The sequence below is a fragment of the Triticum urartu genome, chromosome 3A, assembly GCF_056163025.1.
Source record: "Triticum urartu cultivar PI428250 chromosome 3A, HENAU_Tu73, whole genome shotgun sequence".
Lineage (NCBI taxonomy): Eukaryota > Viridiplantae > Streptophyta > Magnoliopsida > Poales > Poaceae > Triticum > Triticum urartu.
Window position 1 is genome coordinate 72,100,635 of NC_141875.1, and position 24,362 is coordinate 72,124,996.

The 24,362-nt window shown below is 41.2% G+C and overlaps 1 protein-coding gene across 1 annotated transcript; it reads left to right on the forward strand.

Moving 5' to 3' along the window:
* The first annotated feature begins 21,882 nt into the window (after window positions 1-21,882).
* On the forward strand, window positions 21,883-24,109 carry LOC125542914 (RNA-binding CRS1 / YhbY (CRM) domain-containing protein). The gene is made up of 5 exons (XM_048706140.2): window positions 21,883-22,523; window positions 22,619-22,746; window positions 22,892-23,117; window positions 23,211-23,338; window positions 23,442-24,109. Exons 1-5 carry the CDS (start codon window positions 21,965-21,967, stop codon window positions 23,718-23,720), a joined length of 1,320 nt encoding a protein of 439 aa, XP_048562097.2. The 5' UTR covers window positions 21,883-21,964; the 3' UTR covers window positions 23,721-24,109.
* Window positions 24,110-24,362: the final 253 nt, after the last annotated feature.

A 24,362-nucleotide genomic window follows, 5' to 3' on the forward strand; every position in this document is an offset into this window, starting at 1 on the left:
TGCGAAGAAATTGGCTAGCATGAGAGGGAAAGGCAAGCTCAACATGTTGGATGATCTATGACAATATAATTTATCTTGGATGCAAGAAAACATAACCCATTACGTTGTCTTCCTTGTCCAACATCAACTCTTAGCATGTCATACTTTAATGAGTGCTCACAATCATAAAAGATGTCCAAGATAGTATATTTATATGAGAACCTCTCTTTCTTTATTTTTTTCTATTAATTGCAACGATAACCAAAACAATGTTTGCCAACTCTCAACAACTTTTATTCATTATACTCTTTATATGTAAGCTCATTACTTTCCATAAGATCCATATGATCTCTTTGTTTATTTTTATTCTTTCTCTTTTTATTTTATTACCTCAAGATCATAGCAAAATAATCAAGCCCTTGACTCAACACTAATCTTTATTATATAGCTCACGGACTCGACACTAATATTTATTATATAGCTCACGGACTCGATTACATAGAGGGATCATAAAGCAAAACTCGCAACTAGATCATACTAAAACTTTATTCCACTAGATCAAGATATTACCAAAAGGATCGAACTAAGAAAAACGGTAAAGATAAAAGCGATGGTGATACGATACCGGGGCACTCCCCCAAGCTTGGCAGATGCCAAGGGGAGTGCCCATACCAAATACTCAGTTCTTCTTTGTTGGTGAAGAAGGCGGAGTTGTTGATGATGGATAGTCACACATCGAGCATAGGAGGTCTTCCAACTTGCGGATAATGCCCTTGAGTGCGATGATATGCTCCTTCAACAAAATATTTTCACGTGTGAGATACTTGTTTTGTATATGAGCTAACTCAATCATCTTGAAAGCTTCGATCTCAGTTGGGGTAAGAAGATTGTGATCAAGTTGAAGGATGTCTTCTGCTGCCGGAACTTGGTCCTCCGTGGTCTTCTTGATCCCTTCATCCTTGTTGATCTCCATAGGTTCTTCCCTCTTCAGCTCTATCTTCATTAGCCAAGCATCGTTTCCCTCATTGTTGGAGGAGGAGGGAGATGACATGATGCTTGTCCTTCACAACCCTGGCAGAAAACAGCTCGAAACAAGAACATGAGATTTTTGCGTGATACATTGGTCAAAACCTTCGGGAGATTATATAATGAATTTTTACGGACTAAAAGAAGTATCATGCAAGAAAACGGAGTCCGGAGAGCGCACGAGGTGCCCACGAGGCAGGGGGCGCGCCCAGGGGGTAGGGCGCGCCTCCCACCCTCGTGGGAGCCTCGTGTCCTTTCCGGTCTGCTTCTTATTTTCCTATTTTTCTAAATATTCCATAACGGAGAAAAAATGCCATTAGAACTGTTTTGGAGTTGGTTTACTTACCGTACCACATACCTATTCCTTTTCGGAGTTTGAAACGTTCTGTAAAGTGTCCCTTATGTATCCCTCCGGGGTTACGGTTTCAATGATATTAGTTTCAACATTTATAGGATTATCTGAGATGTAGTGTTTGATTCTTTGACCGTTCACCACCTTCGGATTTGTGCCTTCGAAGTTGTTGATTTTTATGGCACTGGAACGATAGACCTCCTCGATAACGTAAGGACCTTCCCATTTAGAGGGAAGTTTGCCTGCAAAAAATCTTAAACGAAAGTTGTATAGCAATACATAATCACCTACATTGAACTCACGCTTTTGTATCCTTTTATCATGCCATCTTTTAACTTTTTCTTTAAACAGCTTGGCATTTTCATAAGCCTGGGTTCTCCATTCATCAAGTGAGCTAATGTCAAATAACCTCTTCTCACCGGCAAGTTTGAAGTCATAGTTGAGCTCTTTAATGGCCCAACATGCCTTATGTTCTAATTCAAGAGGTAAGTGACATGCTTTACCATAAACCATTTTATACGGAGACATACCCATAGGATTTTTATATGCAGTTCTATAGGCCCATAATGCATCATCAAGTTTCTTGGACCAATTCTTTCTGGATCTATTAACACTCTTTTGCAAAATTAATTTGAGCTCTCTGTTACTCAATTCTACTTGACCACTAGACTGTGGGTGATAAGGAGATGCAATTCTATGATTAACGTCATACTTAGCAAGCATTTTACGAAAGGCACCATAAATAAAATGTGAACCACCATCAGTCATTAAATATCTAGGGACTCCAAACCTTGGGAAAATAACTTCTTTAAGCATCTTAATAGAGGTGTTATGATCAGCACTACTAGTTGGAATAGCTTCTACCCACTTAGTAACGTAATCAACAGCGACTAAAATATGTGTATACCCATTAGAGGAAGGAAAAGGTCTCATATAGTCAAAGCCCCAAACATCAAATGGTTCAAGAAAAAGTGAATAATTCATAGGCATTTCTTGACGTCTACTAATATTACCGATTCTTTGACATTCATCACAAGACAAAACAAACTTACGGGCATCCTTGAAGAGAGTAGGCCAATAAAAATCAGATTGCAATACCCTATGTGCAGTTCTATCTCCAGCATGGTGTCCTCCATAAGCCTCGGAGTGACACTTGCGTAGGATCTGTTCCTATTCATGCTCAGGTACACAACGTCTAATAACACAATCTACTCCTTCTTTATAAAGATGCGGGTCATCCCAAAAGTAATGTCTTAAATCAAAGAAGAACTTTTACTTTTGCTGGTATATGTGAAACTAGGTGGTATAAATTTAGCAACGATGTAATTAGCATAATCAGCATACCATGGAGCAGTTCGAGAAGCATTTATGACATTTAATTGTTCATCAGGAAAGCTATCATCAATAGGTAGTGGGTCATTAAGAACATTTTCTAACCTAGACATGTTGTCTGCAATGGGGTTCTTAGCTCCCTTTCTATCAATAATATGCAAATCAAATTCTTGCAGTAGGAGAACCCATCTAATAAGTCTAGGTTTGGCATCTTTCTTTTCCATAAGGTATTTAATAGCAGCATGATCAGTGTGAATAGTTACTTTAGAATCAACAATATAAGGTCTGAACTTATCACAAGCAAATACAATTGCTAAAAATTCCTTTTCAGTAGTAGCATAATTTCTCTGGGCATTGTCTAGAGTTTTGCTAGCATATTGAGTAACATTTAATTTCTTATCAACTCTTTGCCCTAGGACAGCGCCTACAGCATAATCACTAGCATCACACATAATTTCAAAGGGTCAATTCCAATCAGGTGGCTGAACAATAGGTGCAGAAATCAATGCTTTCTTAAGTATTTCAAATGCTTCTACGCAATCATCATCAAAGGCAAAAGGAATATCTTTTTGTAATAGATTAGTCAGAGGCTGAGAAATTTTTGAAAAGTCCTTAATGAACCTCTTGTAAAAACCGGCATGACCAAGGAAACTTCTTATACCTTTGATGTCCTTGGGACACGGCATCTTTTCAATAGCATCAACTTTAGCTTTGTCAACTTCAATACCTCTTTCAGAAATTTTATGCCCCAAGACAATACCTTCATTAACCATAAAGTGGCACTTCTCCCAATTCAGAACAAGATTAGTTTCTTCACATCTCTGCAAAACTCGATCAAGGTTGCTTAAGCAATCACAAAAGAGGATCCATAAACGGAGAAATCGTCCATGAAAACCTCACATATATCTTTTCACAAAAGTCAGAGAATATATCCATCATGCATCTTTGAAAGGTAGCAGGTGCATTACATAAACCAAAAGGCATACGTCTATAAGCAGAAGTACCGAAAGGGCAAGTAAAAGTGGTCTTTGATTGATCATCAGCTGACACAGGTATTTGAGAGAAGCCAGAGTAACCATCTAGAAAGCAAAAATGTGTGTGTTTGGATAATCTTTCTAGCATTTGATCAATAAAAGGTAAGGGTTAATGATCTTTTTTAGTAGCCTTATTTAATTTGCGGAAATCAATTACCATCCTATAACCTGTAATAATTCTTTGCGGAATCAATTCATCTTCATCATTAGGAACAACAGTAATACCTCCCTTCTTAGGGACACAATGGACAGGACTTACTCACTGACTATCAGCAACGGGATAAATTATACCTGCCTCAAGGAGCTTTAATATTTCCTTTCTTACCACTTCTTTCATCTTAGGATTCAGCCGTCGTTGATGATCAATAACTGGTTTGGCGTCTTCCTCCAAATTTATTTTGTGTTGACATAGAGTGGGACTAATGCCCTTAAGATCATCAAGAGTATATCCAATAGTAGCACGGTCACGGTGCTTCTTTAGAGTTTTCAATAATTTCTCTTCCTCCTTCTCTGAAAGGTTAGCACTAATAATAACAGGATATATTTTCGTTTCATCAAGATAAGCATAGTTAAGAGTATCAGGTAATGGTTTAAGCTCAAACACGGGATCACCCTTGGGTGGAGGAGGATCCCCTAGGATTTCAACAGGCAAGTTGTGTTTCAGAATAGGTCCCTGTTTAAAGAATACTTCATCTATTTCCCTTCTTTCATTCATGAACATATCATTTTCATGGTCTAACAAGTATTGTTCTAATGGATCGGTAGGAGGCACATCAATAGAAGCAAGACCAATAATTTCATCTTTACTAGGCAATTCTTTATCATGGGGTTGTCTACGAAATTTAGAAAAATTAAACTCATGAGACATATCCCCTAAACCAACAGAAACAATATCCTTATTGGAGTCTATCTTAGCATTGACAGTATTCAAGAAGGGTCTACCAAATATAATGGGACAAAAGCTATCTTGAGGGGAACCAAGAACAAGAAAATCAACGGGATATTTAACCTTCCCACACAAGACTTCAACGTCTCTAACAATCCCAATTGGGGAAATAGTATCTCTATTAGCAAGCTTAATGGTAACATCAATACCTTCTATTTCAGCTAGTGCAATATCATGCATAATTTCATGGTATAAGGAAATAGGTATTGCACTGGCACTAGCACCCATATCACACAAGCCATGATAACAATGATCTCCTATTTTAACAGAAATAACAGGCATGCCTACGATAGGTCTATGTTTATCTTTAGCACTAGGTTTAGCAATTCTAGCAGTCTCATCACAGAAGTAAATAACTTGCCCATCAATATTATTGGCCAAGAGATCTTTAACCATAGCAACATTAGGTTCAACTTTAACTTGCTCAGGGGGTTTAGGTGTCTTAATATTACTTCTGTTGACCATAGTTGAAGCTTTAGCATGATTCTTTATTCTAACAGGGAAAGGTGGTTTCTCAACATAAGTAGTAGGAACAATAGGATCATTATAAGTGATAATCTTTTCTTCAACTTTAATAGGTGCAACTACTTTTGTTTCAATGGGAGGATTATATTTAAACCACTTCTCCTTAGGGAGATCAACATGAGTAGCAAATGATTCACAGAAAGAAGCTACTATCTCAGAGTCAAGTCCATATTTAGTGCTAAATTTACGGAAAACATCGGTATCCATAAAAGATTTAACACAATCAAACTTAGGTGTTATACATGACTCTTTACCTTCGTCGAGATCCCAATCTTCAGAGTTGCGTTTAATTCTCTCCAATAAATTCCATTTGTATTCAATAGTCTTCATCATAAAGGAACCAGTACAAGAAGTATCGAGCATGGAGCGATTGTTGTCAAAAAGCTGAGCATAATTATTTTGAATAATCATTTCTCTTGAGAGCTCATGATTGGGGCATGAATATAACATTGACTTAAGCCTCCCCCAAGCTTGAGCGATGCTTTCTCCTTCGCGAGGCCAAAAAATATATATATAATTACGATCACGATGAACAAGATGCATAGGATAAAACTTCTGATGGAATTCCAATTTCAACCGCTTGTAGTCCCATGATCCCATATCATCACATAGCCTATACCATGTCAATGCATCTCCCTTCAAATATAAAGGGAAGACCTTATTCTTGATAACATCATCGGGCATACCTGCAAGCATAAATAATCCACAAACTTCATCCACATAGATTAAGTGTAAGTCGGGACGCAATGTTCCATCTCCTGCAAAAGGATTAGCTAGCAGTTTCTCTATCATACCCGAAGGAATTTCAAAGTAAACATTTTCATTTTCAGTAGGTTGAGTAGGTTGAGGAGCAACTATTTGCTCTACCGGTCGGGGTGAAGATACCCCGAACAAGTCCCTCAAAGGATTACTTTCGATAGTAACAAGTGACAGTAAATTTCAGCACACTATATAAATTTTTCCTTACCAAATTCCACCTACCAAAGGCGCTTCACTCCCCGGCAACGCCGCCAGAAAAGAGTCTTGATGACCCACAAGTGTAGGGGATCTATCGTTACTTTTCGATAAGTAAGAGTGTCTGATAACCCACAAGTATAGGGGATCGCAACAGTTTTCGAGGGTAGAGTATTCAACCCAAATTTATTGATTTGACACAAGGGGAGCCAAAGAATACTCTCAAGTATTAGCAGCTGAGTTGTCAATTCAACCACACCTGGAAACCTAATATCTGCAGCAAAGTGTTTAGTAGCAAAGTAATATGATAGTAGTGGTAACAGTAGCAAAAGGTAACAATAGTAAAAGTAATGTTTCTGGTATTTTGTACTGATGACAGCAATAGCAACGGAAAAGTAAATAAGTGGAGAACAATATATGGAAAGCTCGTAGGCAATGGACCGGTGATGGAGAATTATGCCGGATGCGGTTCATCATGTAATAGTCATAACCTAGGGTGACACAGAACTAGCTCCAGTTCATTGATATAATGTAGGCATGTATTCCGAATATAGTCATACGTGCTTATGGAAAAGAACTTGCATGACATCTTTTGTTCTACCCTCCCGTGGCAGCGGGGTCCTTACGGAAACTAAGGGATATTAAGGCCTCCTTTTAATAGAGAACCGGAACAAAGCATTAACACATGGTGAATACATGAACTCCTCAAACTACGGTCATCATCGGTAAGTATCCCGATTATTGTCACTTTGGGGTTAACGGATCATAACACATAATAGGTGACTATAGACTTGCAAGATAGGATCAAGAACACTCATATATTGATGAAAACATAATAGGTTCAGAGCTGAAATCATGGCACTCAGGCCCTAGTGACAAGCATTAAGCATAGGAAAGTCATAGCAACATTAATCTCAGAACATAGTGGATACTAGGGATCAAACCCTAACAAAACTAACTCGATTACATGATAGATCCCATCCAACCCATCACCGTCCAGCAAGCCTACGATGGAATTACTCACGCACGGCGGTGAGCATCATGAAATTGGTGATGGAAGATGGTTGATGATGACGATGGCGACGGACTCCCCTCTCCGGAGCCCCGAACGGACTCTAGATCAGCCCTCCCGAGAGGTTTTATGGCTTGACGGCGGCTCCATATCGTAAAACGCGATGAATTCTTCTCTCTGATTTCTTTCTCCCCGAAACACAATATATGGAGTTGGAGTTGGAGTCGGAGAGGCACCAGGGGGCCCACGAGGTAGGGGGCGCGCCCCCACCCTCGTGGACAGGTGGTGGGCCCCCTGGCCTTCATCTTTTGCAGGTATTTTTTATATTTTCCAAAAAGTTGCTCCGTGAAGTTTCAGGTCATTCCGAGAACATTTGTTTCTGCACATAAATAACACCATGGTAATTCTACTGAAAACAGCGTCAGCCCAGGTTAGTTCCATTCAAATCATGCAAGTTAGAATCCAAAACAAGGGCAAAAGTGTTTGGAAAAGTAGATACGATGGAGACGTATCAACTCCCCCAAGCTTAAACCTTTGCTTGTCCTCAAGCAATTCAGTTGACAAACTGAAAGTGATAAAGAAAAACTTTTACAAACTCTGTTTGCTCTTGTTGTTGTAAATATGTAAAGCCAGCATTCAAGTTTTCAGCAAAGATTATAACTAACCACATTCGCAATAACGTATAAGTCTCAAGTTTACTCATATCAATGGCATAATCAACTAGCGAGCAAGAATAATAAATCTCGGATGACAACACTTTCTCAAAACAATCATAATATGATATAACAAGGTGGTATCTCGCTAGCCCTTTCTGAGACCGCAAAACATAAATTCAGAGCACCTTTAAAGACCAAGGACTGACTAGACATTGTAATTCATGGTAAAAGAGATCTAGTCAAGTCATACTCAATGTAAACTAACAATAATGAATGCAAATGACAGCGGTGCTCTCCAACTGGTGCTTTTTAATAAGAAGATGATGACTCAACATAAAAGTAAATAGATAGGCCCTTCGCAGAGGGAAGCAGGGATTTGTAGAGGTGCCAAAGCTCGGTTTTTGAAACAGAGGTGAATAATATTTTGAGCGGTATACTTTCATTGTCAACATAACAACCGAGAGATGGCGATATCTTCCATGCTACACACATTATAGGCGGTTCACAAACAGAATGGTAAAGTTTATACTCCCCCTTCCACCAACAAGCATCAATCCATGGCTTGCTCGAAACAACGAGTACCTCCAACTAACAAGAGTCCCAGGGGGAGTTTTGTTTGCAATTATTTTGTTTTAGTTTGCATAAAGCATGGGACTGGGCATCCCGGTGACCAGCCATTTATCTCGTGAGTGAGGAGCGGAGTCCACTCCTCTTGATAATAACCCACCTAACATGGAAGATACAGACAGCCCTAGTTGATACATGAGCTATTCGAGCATACAAAACAGGATATTTATTTGAAGGTTTAGAGTTTGGCACATACAAATTTACTTGGAACGGCAGGTAGATACCGTATATAGGTAGGTATAGTGGACTCTTATGGAATAACTTTGGGGTTTAAGGGATTGGATGCACAAGCAGTATTCCTGCTTAGTACAGGTGAAGGCTAGTAAAAGACTGGGAAGCGACCAGCTAGAGAGCGACAACAATCATGAACATGCATTAAAATTAATCAACACTGAATGCAAGCATGAGTAGGATATAATCTACCATGAACATAAATATCGTGAAGGCTATGTTGATTTTGTTTCAACTACATGGGTGAACATGCGCCAAGTCAAGTCACTTAAATCATTCAGAGGAGGATACCACCCTATCATACCACATCATAACTATCTCAATAGCATGCAAGGTAAACCATTATGACTCATAGCTAATCAAGCATGGCACAAGGAACTATGATCTCTAGTTGTCATTGCAAACATGTTTATTCATAATAGGCTGAATCAGGAACGATGAACTAATCATATTTACAAAAACAAAAGAGGTCGAGTTCATACCAGCTTTTCTCATCTTAGTCAGACCATCATATATCGCCATAATTGCCTTTCACTTGCACGACCGAACGATGTGAATAATAATAATAGTGCGCATGCATTGGACTAAGCTGGAATCTGCAAGCATTCAATAAACAGGAGAAGACAAGGCAATATGGGCTCTTTTACCAGATCAACAATAATGCATATAAGAGCCACTTCAACAATTTAATTATGGTCTTCTCCTATCGACCCCTAAAGAAAAGAAAAGAAATAAAACTATTTACACGGGAGAGCTCCCAACAAGTAAAAGAAGAACAGGAAATCTTTTTGGGTTTTCTTTTTAATTACTACTACAAGCATGGAAATTAAACTAACTAAAAGCTACAACTAATTTTTTGGTTTTTCTTAAGGTTTATTAAACACACAAGAAGAAAGCATAAAAAGGAAAATAAACTAGCATGGATGATACAATGAAAAAGGATGAGCACCGACATCTAGCAATGAGTGTGTGAACATAAATGTAATGTCGGTGGGAAATACGTACTCCCCCAATCTTAGGCTTTTGGCCTAAGTTGGTCTATGGCCACGGCTGGCCTGGCGGATATCCGTAATAATAGTTGGGGTCGTACTGAGATGCAGCGACTATCGCCTGCTGAGCTGCAGCGTGGAGACAAGCGACCTCCGCTCTCCTCTCGTACTCATCTGCCTCCTCTCTGGTAATAGTATATCTTCCTTTTGCCTGATGATCAAACAAGGCAGTAGCAGGGAGAGTAATATGGACAGCACGGTGTCTGTCAAAGATTAGTCGATACTGGAGAGGTGATTCATTCCTCTCGACAAACTGGTGGTGAACCATAGCATTAAAGTCTAGGTAAGCAGGAGGTAATTCAATATCATCTTCGTGTATGGCTATACCAAGAAAATTAGCTATGCGGGTTGCATAAAATCCTCCAAAGAAATCTCCATTAAATCTATTAAGATGCAACCTACATGCAACAATGGCTCCCAAATTATAAGATTTATCTCCTAACACAACACTCCTAAGAATACTGAGATCGGGGACACACATGTGACATGCCTCATCTTTACCATTAATGCATCTACCTATGAAGAGAGCAAAATAATGTATAGCAGGAAAGTGAATGCTCCCTATGGTGGCTTGTGTTATATCTCTAGATTCTCCCACAGTTATACTAGCAAGAAAATCTCTAAATTCAGATTTGCGAGGATCCTTTATACTACCCCATTGTGGAAGTTTGCAAGCAGTGGTAAAGTCCTCTAAGTCCATAGTATAAGAATTTTCATAAAGATCAAACAGGACAGTTGGAGAATTACGTGAAGTTGAAAATTCAAACCTCCTCACAAAGGTACTGGTGAGGTTGTGATACTGGCTGCACTTCTCTTCCTCGAAGCTCACAAGATCAGCGTTACGCAAATGTGCATTGAATTCTTCCTTAATTCCCGCTCGATCCATACAATTTTCCGAAGGCCATTCACATGGACGCACTGGAGCGTCTCTTGGTGGCTCTTCATCAGCATCACGCATTGCAAGCCTGGGTCCTTGCTTCCTTGAAGAACCACCTTGGGACATTTTCCTAAGCATATTTCTTCCTCTGAAAAATTCTGAAAATTTTTAGTAACTTCAAAATAAAAGTAAACCAAACTCAATAATATTGATAGCAACTACTCCTACAAGTGCCTAGGGCCTATACCATGCATCAAAACTACTTGGAACCATATAAATTTGACATGCAAGCTCAAGAACAGGGTCACCTAAGCAGCAAAAATTTGCAATGAATAAAGCACTAGAACAAAAACTAATTGGACCAATGGAGGAGTCACATACCAAGGAACAATCTCCCCAAGCAGTTTTGTGAGAGGTGCTTTGAGCAAGGAGATCGAAAATGGCAGCACAGCGAGCTTGGACTCGGGTTTGAGCTGGATATTCGTGTTTGGGGGAGGAAGAAGGAGTGTGTGGGTGAAAGGATAAGTGGAGGAGGGCCACCATGGGCCCATGAGGCAGGGGGCGCCCAGGGGGGTAGGGCGCGCCCTCCACCCTCGTGGGCAGGTGGTTGGCCCCCCTGCTGTGTTCTCAGTGCCAAATATTCTCAAATATTCTGGAAAAAATCATATTTAAATTTCAAGGCATTTGGAAAACTTTTATTTTCAGGGTATTTTTATATAGCACGGATAATCAGATAACAGACAGAAAAATGTTTATTTTTATTTTATTTAATATAAATAACATAAAGTAAAAGTGGGGTACATAAGGTTGTGCTTTCTAGTTTTCATCCATCTCATGCTCATCAAAAGCAATCCACTAACAAGGTTGATCAAGTTTTGTTAACGAACTCATTCCGAATAACATGGAACCGGAGAAATTTGGAATAACACTATGTTACCTCAACGAGGATATGCATATCCCCAATAATAAGAATATCATATTTCTTCTTGACAGTAGGAAGAGGAAATTCAAAACCTCCAAATATAATCGATGGAATCTTTCCAATAGAGTTGATACTATGAACTTGAGGTTGTTTCCTCGGAAAGTGTACCGTATGCTCACTACCATTAACATGAAAAGTGACATTGCCTTTAGTGCAATCAATAACAGCCCCTGCGGTATTCAAAAAAGGTCTTCCAAGAATAATAGACATACTACCATCCTCGGGAATATCAAGTATAACAAAGTCCGTTAAAATAGTAACGTTTGCAACTACAACAGGCACATCCTCACAAATACCGACAGGTATAGCAGTTGATTTATCAGCCATTTGCAAAGATATTTTAGTGGGTGTCAACTTATTCAAATCAAGTCTACGATATAAAGAGAGAGGCATAACACTAACACCGGCTCCAAGATCACATAAAGCAGTTTTAACATAGTTTTTTTTAATGGAGCATGGTATAGTAGGTACTCCTGGATCTCCAAGTTTCTTTGGTATTCCACCCTTAAAAGTATAATTAGCAAGCATGGTGGAAATTTCAGCTTCCGGAATCTTTCTTTTATTTGTAATTATATCTTTCATGTACTTAGCATAAGGATTGGTTTTGAGCATATCAGTTAATTGCATACGCAAAAAGATAGGTCTAATCATTTCAGGAAAGCGCTCAAAACCCTCATCATCCTTTTTCTTGGATGGTTTGGGAGGAAAAGGCATGGGTTTCTGAACCCAAGGCTCTCTTTCTTTACCATGTTTCCTAGCAACAAAGTCTTTCTTATCATAACGTTGATTCTTTGATTGTGGGTTATCAAGATCAACAGCAGGTTCAATTTCTATATCATTATCATTACTAGGTTGAGCATCATCATGAACATTATTATTAACATTATCACTAGTTTCAAGTTCATTACCAGATTGTGTTTTAGCATTAGAAATAGAAATATCATTTGGATTCTCGGGTGTTTCAACAATAGGATCACCAGAAGCATGCAAAGTCCTATCATTTTTCTTTTTCTTCTTTTTAGACAAACTAGGTGCATCTATATTATTTCTCTGAGCATCTTGCTCAATTCTTTTAGGATGGCCTTCAGGATACAAAGGTTCATGAGTCATTCTACCACCTCTAGCCATAACTCTAACAACATTATCATTATCCTTACTATTCAATTCATTGAGAAAATCATTTTGAGCTTTAAGTACTTGTTCTACTTGAGTGGTAACCATAGAAGCATGTTTACTAATAAGTTTAAGTTCACCTTTAACATTAGCCATATAATCACCCAAGTGTTCAAACATATTTGAATTGTATTTCAATTGTCTACCAAAATAAGCATTAAAGTCTTCTTGCTTAGCCATAAATTTATCAAACTCATCTAAACATGGGCTAGCAAATTTAGTAAATGGGATTTCAGCTTTATCATATCTATAGAGAGAATTTACCTTTACTACCTGTGTCGGGTTATCAAGACCATGAGTTTCTTCAATAGGTAAAGGATTCAGATCATATGTTTCTTCAACAGCCGGTAAATTAAGACCATGTATTTCTTCAATAGGAGGTAAATTCTTAACATCTTCAGCTTTAATACATTTTTCTTTCATAGATTTCTTTGCCTCTTGCATATCTTCAGGACTGAGAAATAGAATACCCCTCTTCTTAGGAGTTGGTTTAGGAATAGGCTCAGAAATTGGCTCCGGAGGTGTCCAATTATTTTCATTTGTCAACATATTATTCAATAGAATTTCAGCTTCATCCGGTGTTCTTTCCCTGAAAACAGAACCAACACAACTATCCAGGTAATCTCTGGAGGCATCGGTTAGTCCATTATAAAAGATATCAAGTATTTCATTTTTCTTAAGAGGATGATCAGGCAAAGCATTAAGTAATTGGATAAGCCTCCCCCAAGCTTGTGGGAGACTCTCTTCTTCAATTTGCGCAAAATTATATATATCCCTTAAAGCAGCTTGTTTCTTATGAGCAGGGAAATATTTAGCAGAGAAGTAATAAATCATATCCTGGGGACTACGCACACAACCAGGATCAAGGGAATTAAACCATATCTTAGCATCACCCTTTAATGAGAATGGAAATATTTTAAGGATATAAAAGTAACGAGTTCTCTCATCTTTAGTGAACAGGGTGGCTATATCATTCAGTTTAGTAAGATGTGCTACAACAGATTCAGATTCATAACCATGAAAAGGACCAGATTCAACCAAAGTAATTATATCAGGATCAACAGAGAATTCATAATCCTTATCAGTAACACAGATAGGTGAAGTAGCAAAAGCAGGGTCAAGTTTCATTCTAGCATTTAGAGATTGCTTATTCCATTTAGCTAATAACCTTTTGAGTTCATATCTATCTTTGCAAGCTAAAATAGCTAAAGAAGCTTCTTGATCAAAAACATAACCCTTAAGAATAACAAGTGATTCTTCATCATCACTTTCATCAGTATTATCAGATTCAATATTTTCAATCTCCCTAGCCTTAGCAAGTTGTTCATCAAGAAATTTACCAAGTGGCACAGTAGTATCAAGCATAGAAGTTGTTTCATCATAAGTATCATGCATATCAGAAGTAGCATCATCAATAACATGCGACATATCAGAACGAATAGCAGAAGCAGTTTTAGGCGTCGCAAGCTTACTCAAAACATAAGGTGAATCAAGTGCAGAGCTAGATGGCAGTTCCTTACCTCACCTCATAGTTGAGGGATAAATCTTGGTTCTTGGATCTTTCAAGTTCTTCATGATGATAAGCAGATATATATATCCCAAGTGACTCAAGGAATAGAGCTATGCTCCCCGGCAACGGCACCAGAAAATAGTCTTGATAACCCACAAGTATAGGGGATCGCAACAGTTTTCGAGGGTAGAGTATTCAACCCAAATTTATTGATTCGACACAAGGGGAGCCAAATAATACTCTCAAGTATTAGCAGCCGAGTTGTCAATTCAACCACACCTGGAAACTTAATATCTACAGCAAAGTGTTTAGTAGCAAAGTAATATGATAGTAGTGGTAACGGTAGCAAAAGGTAACAGTAGTAAGAGTAATGTTTTTGGTATTTTGTAGTGATGATAGAAATAGCAACGGAAAAGTAAATAAGAGGAGAACAATATATGGAAAGCTTGTAGGCATGGATCGGTGATGGAGAATTATGCCGGATGCGGTTCATCATGTAACAGTCATAACCTAGGGTGACACAGAACTAGCTCCAGTTCATTGATATAATGTAGGCATGTATTCCGAATATAGTCATACATGCTTATGGAAAAGAACTTGCATGAATCTTTTGTCCTACCCTCCCGTGGCAGTGGGTGATACGTCCATTTTGCATCATGCTTTTATATCGATATTTATCGCATTATGGACTGTTATTTCACTTTATATCACAATACTTATGGCTATTCTCTCTCATTTTACAAGGTTTACATAAGGAGGGAGAATGCCGGCAGCTGGAATTCTGGGCTGGAAAAGGAGCAAATATTAGAGACCTATTCTGCGCAACTCCAAAAGTCCTGAAACTCCACGGAACATCTTAAAATAAATAAAGAAAAATCCTCGCCAAAGATGAAGGCCAGGGGGCCCACACCCTTCTCACGAGGGTGGGGGCCGCCCCCCCCCCTAGTGCACGCCCCCTACCTCGTGGGCCCCCTGGTGGCTCTCCGACGTCCATCTTCTCCTATATGAGGTCTTTCGATGAGAAAAAACAGGAAGGAACTTTTCGGGACGAGACTCCATCGCCACGAGGCGGAACCTTGGCGGATCCAATCTAGAGCTCCGGCAGAGCTGTTCTGCCGGGGAAACTTCCCTCCGGGAGGGGGAAATCATCACCATCGTCATCACCAACGCTCCTCTCATCGGGAGAGGGCAATCTCCATCAACATCTTCACCAGCACCATCTCATCTCCAAACCCTAGTTCATCTCTTGTATCCAATTCTTGTCTCAAAGTCCGGGATTGGTGCTAGTAGGTTGCTAGTAGTGTTGATTACTCCTTGTAGTTGATGCTAGTTGGTTTAATTGGTGGAAGATCATATGTTCAGATCCTATATGCATATTATTACCCCTCTGATTATGAACATGAATATGCTTTGTGAGTAATTACGTTCGTTCCTGAGGACAAGGGAGAAGTCTTGCTATGAGTAGTCATGTGAATTTGGTATTCGTTTGATATTTTGATAAGATGTATGTTGTCTAGCCTCTAGTGGTGTTATGTGAACGTCGACTACATAACACTTCACCATTATTTGGGCCTAGAGGAAGGCATTGGGAAGTAATAAGTAGATTATGGGTTGCTAGAGTGACAGAAGCTTAAACCCTAGTTTATGCGTTGCTTCGTAAGGGGCTGATTTAGATCCATATGTTTCATGCTATGGTTAGGTTTACCTTAATACTTTTGTTGTAGTTGCGGATGCTTGCAATAGAGGTTAATCATAAGTGGGATGCTTGTTCAAGTAAGAACAGCACCCAAGCACCGGTCCACCCACATATCAAATTATCAAAGTATCGAACGCGAATCATATGAACGTGATGAAAACTAGCTTGACGATATTCCCATGTGTCCTCGGGAGCGCTTTCCCTATTATAAGAGTTTGTTCCAGCTTGTCCTTTGCTACAAAAGGATTGGGCCACCTTGCTGCACTTTATTTACTTTTATTACTTGTTGCTCGTTACAATCTATATTATCACAAAACTATTTGTTACCACTTATTTCAGTACTTGCAGAGAATACCTTGCTGAAAACCGCTTATCATTTCCTTCTGCTCCTCGTTGGGTTCGACACTCTTACTTATCGAAAGGACTATGATAGACTACGATAGATCCCCTGTACTTGTGGGTCATCAGCGGGGTCCTTATGGAAACTAAGGGATATTAAGGCCTCCTTTTAATAGAGAACCGGAACAAAGCATTAACACATAGTGAATACATGAACTCCTCAAACTACGGTCATCACCGTTAAGTATCCCGATTATTGTCACTTCGGGGTTAACGGATCATAACACATAATAGGTGACTGTAGACTTGCAAGATAGGATCAAGAACACTCATATACTGATGAAAACATAATAGGTTCAGATCTGAAATCATGGCACTCGGGCCCTAGTGACAAGCATTAAGCATAGCAAAGTCATAGCAACATCAATCTCAGAACATAGTGGATACTAGGGATCAAACCCTAACAAAACTAACTCGATTACATGATAGATCCCATCCAACCCATCACCGTCCAGCAAGCCTACGATGGAATTACTCACGCACGGCGGTGAGCATCATGAAATTGGTGATGGAAGATGGTTGATGACGACGATGGCGATGGATTCCCCTCTCCGGAGCCCCGAACGGACTCCAGATCAGCCCTCCCGAGAGGTTTTAGGGCTTGGTGGCGGCTCCGTATCATAAAACACGATGAGTTCTTCTCTCTTATTTTTTTCTCCCCGAAACACAATATATGGAGTTGGAGTTGGAGTCAGAGAGGCACCAGGGGGCCCACGAGGTAGGGGGGCGCGCCCCCCACCCTCGTGGACAGGTGGTGGGCCCCCTGGCCTTCATTTTTTGCAGGTATTTTATATATTTTCCAAAAAGTTGCTCCGTGAAGTTTCTGGTCATTCCGAGAACGTTTGTTTCTGCACATAAATAACACCATGGTAATTCTGCTGAAAACAACGTCTGTCCGGGTTAGTTCCATTCAAATCATGCAAGTTAGAATCCCAAACAAGGGCAAACGTGTTTGGAAAAGTAGATACGACGGAGACGTATCAGTGTCGAACCCAACGAGGAGCAGAAGGAAATGATTAGCAGTTTTCGGTAAGGTATTCTCTGCAAGCACTGAAATTATCGGTGACAGATAGTTTTGTGGTAAGGTAATTTGTAACGAGTAGCAAGTAATAAAAGTAAATAAGGTGCAGCAAGATAGCCCAATCCTTTTTGTAGCAAAGGACAAGCCTGGACAAACTCTTATATGATGTAAAGCGCTCTTGAGGACACATGGGAATTATCGTCAAGCTAGTTTTCATCACAATCATATGATTCACGTTCGGTACTTTGATAATCTGATATGTGGGTGGACCGGTGCTTGGGTGCTGTCCTTACTTGGACAAGCATCCCACTTATGATTAACCCCTATTGCAAGCATCCGCAACTACAACAGAAGTATTAAGGTAAACCTAACCATAGCATGAAACATATGGATCCAAATCAGCCCCTTACGAAGCAACACATAAACTAGGGTTTAAGCTTCTGTCACTCTAGCAACCCATCATCTACTTATTACTTCCCAATGCCTCCCTCTAGGCCCAAACAATGGTGAAGTTTCATGTAGTCGACGTTCACATGACACCACTCGAGGGATGACAACATACATCTCATCAAAATATCGAACGAATACCAAATTCACATGACTGATAATAGCAAGACTTCTCTCATGTCCTCAGGAACAAACGTAACTACTCACAAAGCATATTCATGTTCATAATCAGAGGGGTATTAATATGCATAATGGATCTGAACATATGATCTTCCACCAAGTAAACCAACTAGCATCAACTACAAGGAGTAATCAACACTACTAGCAACCCACAGGTACCAATCTGAGGTTTGGATACAAATATTGGATACAAGAGATGAACTAGGGTTTGAGATGAGATGGTGCTGGTGAAGATGTTGATGGAGATTGACCCCCTCCCGATGAGAGGATCATTGGTGATGACGATGGTGATGATTTCCCTCTCCCGGAGGGAAGTTTCCCCAGTAGAACAACTCCGCTGGAGCCCTAGATTGGTTCCGCTAAGGTTCCGCCTCGTGGCGGCGGAGTCTCGTCCCGAAAGCTTGCTTATTCTTTTTTCCTCAACGAAAGACTCCATATAGCAGAAGATGGGCATCGGAGGGCCACCAGGGGGCCCACGAGACAGGGGGCGCCCCCCCCCCCCCTCGTGGCCAGGGTGTGGCCCCCCTCTGGAACTTCTTGCGCTCAGTATTTTTTATATATTCTGGAAATAGCTTTCATGAGTTTCAGGACTTTTGGAGTTGTGTAGAATAGGTCTCTAATATTTGCTCCTTTTCCAGCCCAGAATCCCAGCTGCCGGCATTCTCCCTCTTTATGTAAACCTTGCAAAATAAGAGAGAATAGACATAAGTATTGTGACATAATGTGTAATAACAACCCATAATGCAATAAATATCGATATAAAAGCATGATGCAAAATGGACGTATCACATAGCAATGAGGGGGAGAGTGTGTCTACGTACCCTTGTAGACCGTAAGCGGAAGCGTTTCACAACACGGCTGATGTAGTCGAACTTCTTCGCGCTTCAACCGATCAAGTATCGAACGCACGACACCTCCACGTTCCGCACACGTTCAGCTCGGTGACGTCCCTCGCCTTCTTGATCCAGCAAGACATCGAAGTAGTAGATGAGTTCCGTCAACACGATGGCGTGGTGACGGTGATGGTGAAGTGTCCTCCGCAGGGCTTCACCTAAGCACTACGAAAATATGACCGAGGGTGTAAACGGTGGAGGGAGGCGCCGCACACGGCTAGGCAATTGTCCGGTGTGTGCTAGGTGCCCCCGCATCATATATATAGGTGGGAGGGAGAGGGGAGAGGCCAAGGGGCACCCCAAGTAGGTCCGAATCCTACTTGGGCTCCTGCCCTTGGCCGCGCCCCCCTGCCATGTTTGTCGGAGGGGGAAGGAAAGAGGGGGGGGGGGAGAGGGAAGGAAATGGGAATCCTAATCCACACTTATCTTTCCCTTCTCCCCTTTCCTTCTCCTTCTTAGGCCGGTCCATATGGGGGCGCACCAGTCCTTTGTGGCTGGTGTGTTTCCCCTCTTGGCCCATAAGGCCCATATCTTTTGCCAGGGGTGTCCGGAACCCCTTCTGGTGACTTGATAAGTACCCGGTACCCCCCGAAACACTTCCGGTGTTCGAATACCATCGTCCTATATATCAATCTTTACCTCTCGACCATTTCGAGACTCCTCGTCATGTCCGTGTTCTCATCCGGGACTCCAAACAACATTCGGTCACCAAATCACATAACTCATATAACACTATATCGTCAACAAACGTTAAGCGTGCGGACCCTACGGGTTCGAGAACTATGTAGACATGACCGAGACACCTCTCCAGTCAATAATCAATAGCGGAACCTGGATGCCCATATTGGCTCATACATATTCTATGAAGATCTTTATTGGTTGAACCGTTATGACAACATACGCAATTCCTTTTGTCCATCGGTATGTTACTTGCTCGAGATCCGATCGTCGGTATCTTCATACCTAGTTCAATATCCTCGTGACTAACTCCTTAGTCGTTTGCTTGCAAGCTTATGATGTGTACTACCGAGAGGGCCCAGAGATACCTCTCCGATACTCGGAGTGACAAATCCTAATCTCGATCTATGCCAACTCAACATACACCTTCGGAGATACCTGTAGAGCATCTTTATAATCACCCAGTTATGTTGTGACGTTTGATAGCACACAAGGCATTCCTGCGGTATCTGGGAGTTGCATAATCTCATAGTCGAAGGAATATGTATTTGACATGAAGAAAGCAATAGCAAGAAACTGAACGATCAATATGCTAAGCTAACGGATGGGTCTTGTCCATCACAACATTCTCCTAATGATGTGATCCTATTATCAAATGACAACACATGTCTATGGTTAGGAAACATTAACCATCTTTGATCAACGAGCTAGTCTAGTAGAGGCTTACTAGGGACATGGTATTTGTTTATGTATTCACAGATGTATTTAGGTTTCCGATCAATACAATTCTAGCATGAATAATAAACCTTCATCATGAATTAGGAAATATAAAATAACAACTTTATTATTGCCTCTAGGGCATATTTCCTTCAAGCACCACACGAACAATTCTAGAAATGGTTAATTCAAAGCGTGGTCATTCATGTAAGGTCCCAACAGCATCTCCTTGGATTCCTGCAACCAGGAGATCAAATGACAGTGAAGATCAAATAACAAAATACTTATTTTCTAACATGAGAACGGCGCTAATCAAGAATAAATAGTGAGTCCTTGTTCTTTTAACATGAGGACACCAATGGCTGATCCAACAAACGGAAAATCAAATCACAATGTTGGTGTTCAATATTTCTTATTTCTGTTTTCTGTATAACCTCATTGCGGAAGGTGTCTCTGGTTCCATGGAAATTAATTGCTTTTGGAGAAAGAACCACGTCCATCACAAACCGATTTTTTCAAGGCTTCGGCTTGAGGGTCAGAGATATTAAGTTTTAGTTTCTAAATTTCAAACATGAGTAAATTAGGTATCGGTATTTGGAGTCTTGGCCAAGTAATGCACATGACCCACAACATCTAGGTCAGGAGAGACCCAAATGCCACTAGGTTTGCAGTGGTTCTCTCAATTTTAGTTGGTAATTCTATTTAATTATGCATGGCATGGTGATTTGACAAAATGGCCCCATTAAACCAAACAAGAATGCATTGGAGATTGCATGATGAATCTTTATTAATGATACAACACGATCTTACGGGAGTTCTCCGCGCTCTCGCCATCCATGGATTTGGGCATTTGGAGAAGGGAATTGGGAGGGAGCGAGGGGGAACGGACACGTGCTGGGGTGGGGATTGGGGATTTATGACATGGCTGGTGTGGGGTTCTGGGTAAATTAGCGAAATGGCAGGGTTATGACCACAAAAAGATCCTGGCCCACACTGTGTGTGTGGGGGGGGGAGGGGGGGTACATGGCGGCACCAGAGCGACCGACCATCAAGAGGACCGTATAATGGATCATAGATGTTACATATTTTCATGTATAAGGACTATACTTTAGTGTTTCTCGAGTTTGGGTAACAAACCGTTACCCGCAGTTTGAGGACGAAGTGTGTAATCTTCTCGAATTCTAGAGGATTAAGGAGAGAGAGGCTGAAGGTGCACTGAACTTTTCAAAAGGCTCTGACAAAAAAAATCCATTAAGATTCAAATCCCTCAATCTACGAAAATCCTTCAATCCAAAGAGGTTTTGAAAACTGACTAATTCTATGTTTTTTTAGACAGACTAAGCCTATAATTTGATTTGTGTTCTATTTTTTTTTCGTTAAAATTTGTGCTTCAAGTTACTTCCAGGCTGTTTTTACTTTATATTGTGGTAATTGGCTTTGTTATACGTATAGGTAACTTTAAATTAAATGAAATGATGATAGTGCTCATATATGGGTGTAAACCAAAATCAACTTGAAGTCCATTTCCCAAAGAGATGGATCACGTCCTCGTTTTCCTTGTAAATTTCCGAATGGAAAACTAGTTTTTCTTCCGAAAAAACCCACGAACACGAGGGTTTTGCCCCCGTCGACCCACGGTCGCCATTGGCCACTCTGCTCCGCCGCTCCATGCTCCTCCCTAGCCTCCTCCGCGGCGCCCACCTGCTGCGGCCGTGCCACCCTCCCCGCCGCCACCTCTCCCGCCTCCTAGACCGCTACGGCTTCGTGCCGCCGGCCTCCCTGACCCCCACCGCGAAAGAGATCTCCCACGGCACAGGCGCCGCCGCCGACCAGAAGCGTCGGACCAAGAAGCCCCCCTACCGGCCGCCCTCTTCGCTGGACCGCGGAGACCGCCCGGCCTCCCACTCCGACCTCCCCTTCGATTTCCGCTTCAGCTACACGGAGAGCTCCCCGGACGCCAAGCCCATCGGGCTCCGCGAGCCCAAGTACTCCCCTTTCGGCCCCGGTCGCCTCGACCGCCCCTGGACCGGCCTCTGCGCGCCCGCCGTCGACACCACGCTCCGGAGCGTCGACGCCGAGGACCCCGCCCCCGCCGCCGAGAAGGACCTGGAGGAGGCCCGGCGGCGCGAGCGAGAGCGCGTGCTCGGCGAGCCGCTCACCCCCGCGGAGCGCTCCTTCTTGGTCGACAAATGCCAGAAGAACCGCACCAAGCGGCAGATCAATCTCGGTAATTTGGTCTCGGGTTGTTCGAACAATACTAGTAATGAATTAATTGTGCATTTGGAGCTGCGATACAGATAATGACAGCTGATGTTTCTCTAGGGAGAGATGGGCTCACTCATAACATGCTGAATGACATTCACAACCACTGGAAGCATGGCGAGGGGGTCAGGGTGAAATGCCTTGGTGTGCCGACGGTTGATATGCAAAATGTGTGCCGTGAGCTCGAGGTATCTCTAAGAACATGAACACTGCCACTTTACATCCATGGAGTTTATCAAGTACTTTATGGATATCTTCGGAGCTCTTATTTGATGTCACTGGTTCTGATATTACTCTCCTGTAGAAGCCTGAGTAATGCTACCTTTTTCCCAGGATAAAACTGGTGGCCTTATCATCCACAGGCATGGTGGCCAGTTAATACTATACAGAGGGAGGCATTATCATCCAAAGAAAAGACCTGTTATTCCGTTGATGTTATGGAAGCCAGCTGAACCGATCTACCCAAGGCTAATTAAAACAACAATAGAAGGGCTGACAGTTCAGGAGACAAAGGAAATGAGGAAGAAGGGCCTACATGCTCCTGTCTTGACAAAGCTTGGTAATCCTTGTCTCCCTTTTTGTTTAGACATAGTATCATATAGATGTATGTGTTCAAAATATGCCTAACTAACCAACCACGTCCATTTCACAGCAAAGAACGGGTATTATGCTAGTCTCGTGTCGATGGTTCGAGATGGTTTTCTGGCCGATGAATTGGTTCGTATAGATTGTAAAGGATTGCCAAAGAGTGATTATCGGAAGATTGGAGTCAAGCTCAGGGTGAGTCTCTTATATAGCCTTATGCCAAAATAGTTAAATGTTTATTTTCCCTGAAGATGACCTGTAACAGGATGCATTTCTCTCTCCTCCTTTTTTGGTGTAGGACCTTGTTCCTTGTGTTCTTGTGTCTTTTGACAAGGAGCAAATTATTGTTTGGAGGGGGAAAGACCATGATGAAAGCATACAGGATAATATGCACAAGGCATTCCCTTCAGTTCTTCAATTAGAGAGTGCAGCAGGAGAGAATGAACAGGAAGAAGCATCAAGTGAGAGTGTAGCAGGAGAGAATGAACATGGTGAAAAAGAAGAAACATCAGTTGACTGTTCTTCTGATGAGTGGTCTGAGATCAGTAGCTCTGACGATGTGCCAGATGATAAGTAGGACATTTCCAGGGTAGAATATCCTTAGATCGATCTGACATATCCAGAGGACTCAATCTGCCACCAGGTGTTCACAAAGTTGGCATGTCATCCAACACCACCAACTTGTCCATTCTTACCAGTGATGATTATGTTCTATCACTAGTTGCAACCAAATCCAGTAGCCCTGCTTCTGTCCTTCGAAATTCTCCATGGCTAGTTTTTCGTGATTGTACAAGTTTGTTCACTTCCACAGGTTGGCTATAGTTGAGATTCAAATAAAGAAATTGTAGCTTGAGGGTCCAACAGTTAGTACTCACTGGACCATAGTGCCTTTGATCTTATTATACTGACCGCTAATAGAATGAAATAGTGAAACATTGAATATTATACAAACGTCATTTGACTTCCTAGAGCATCATGCAAATTCTAAAGAACATCAATGGAACAATGCTGTCTAGTCTTTTCTGCCTTTTTGCTTTATCCACCACTGCCAATTGAATTGATTGCCTCCCCACTATGATTGGATTGAGCTATGTGGAGGATAGGGTCCAAGTTTTAAGCTTTGACAAGGCTGCGTCTGTTGGAGGCAAGGTATCACAAGAGGCTGGCGCTTTAGCCGTTGCCTCGCCATCAGTTACTAGTCAGCTACCCAGGATCAATC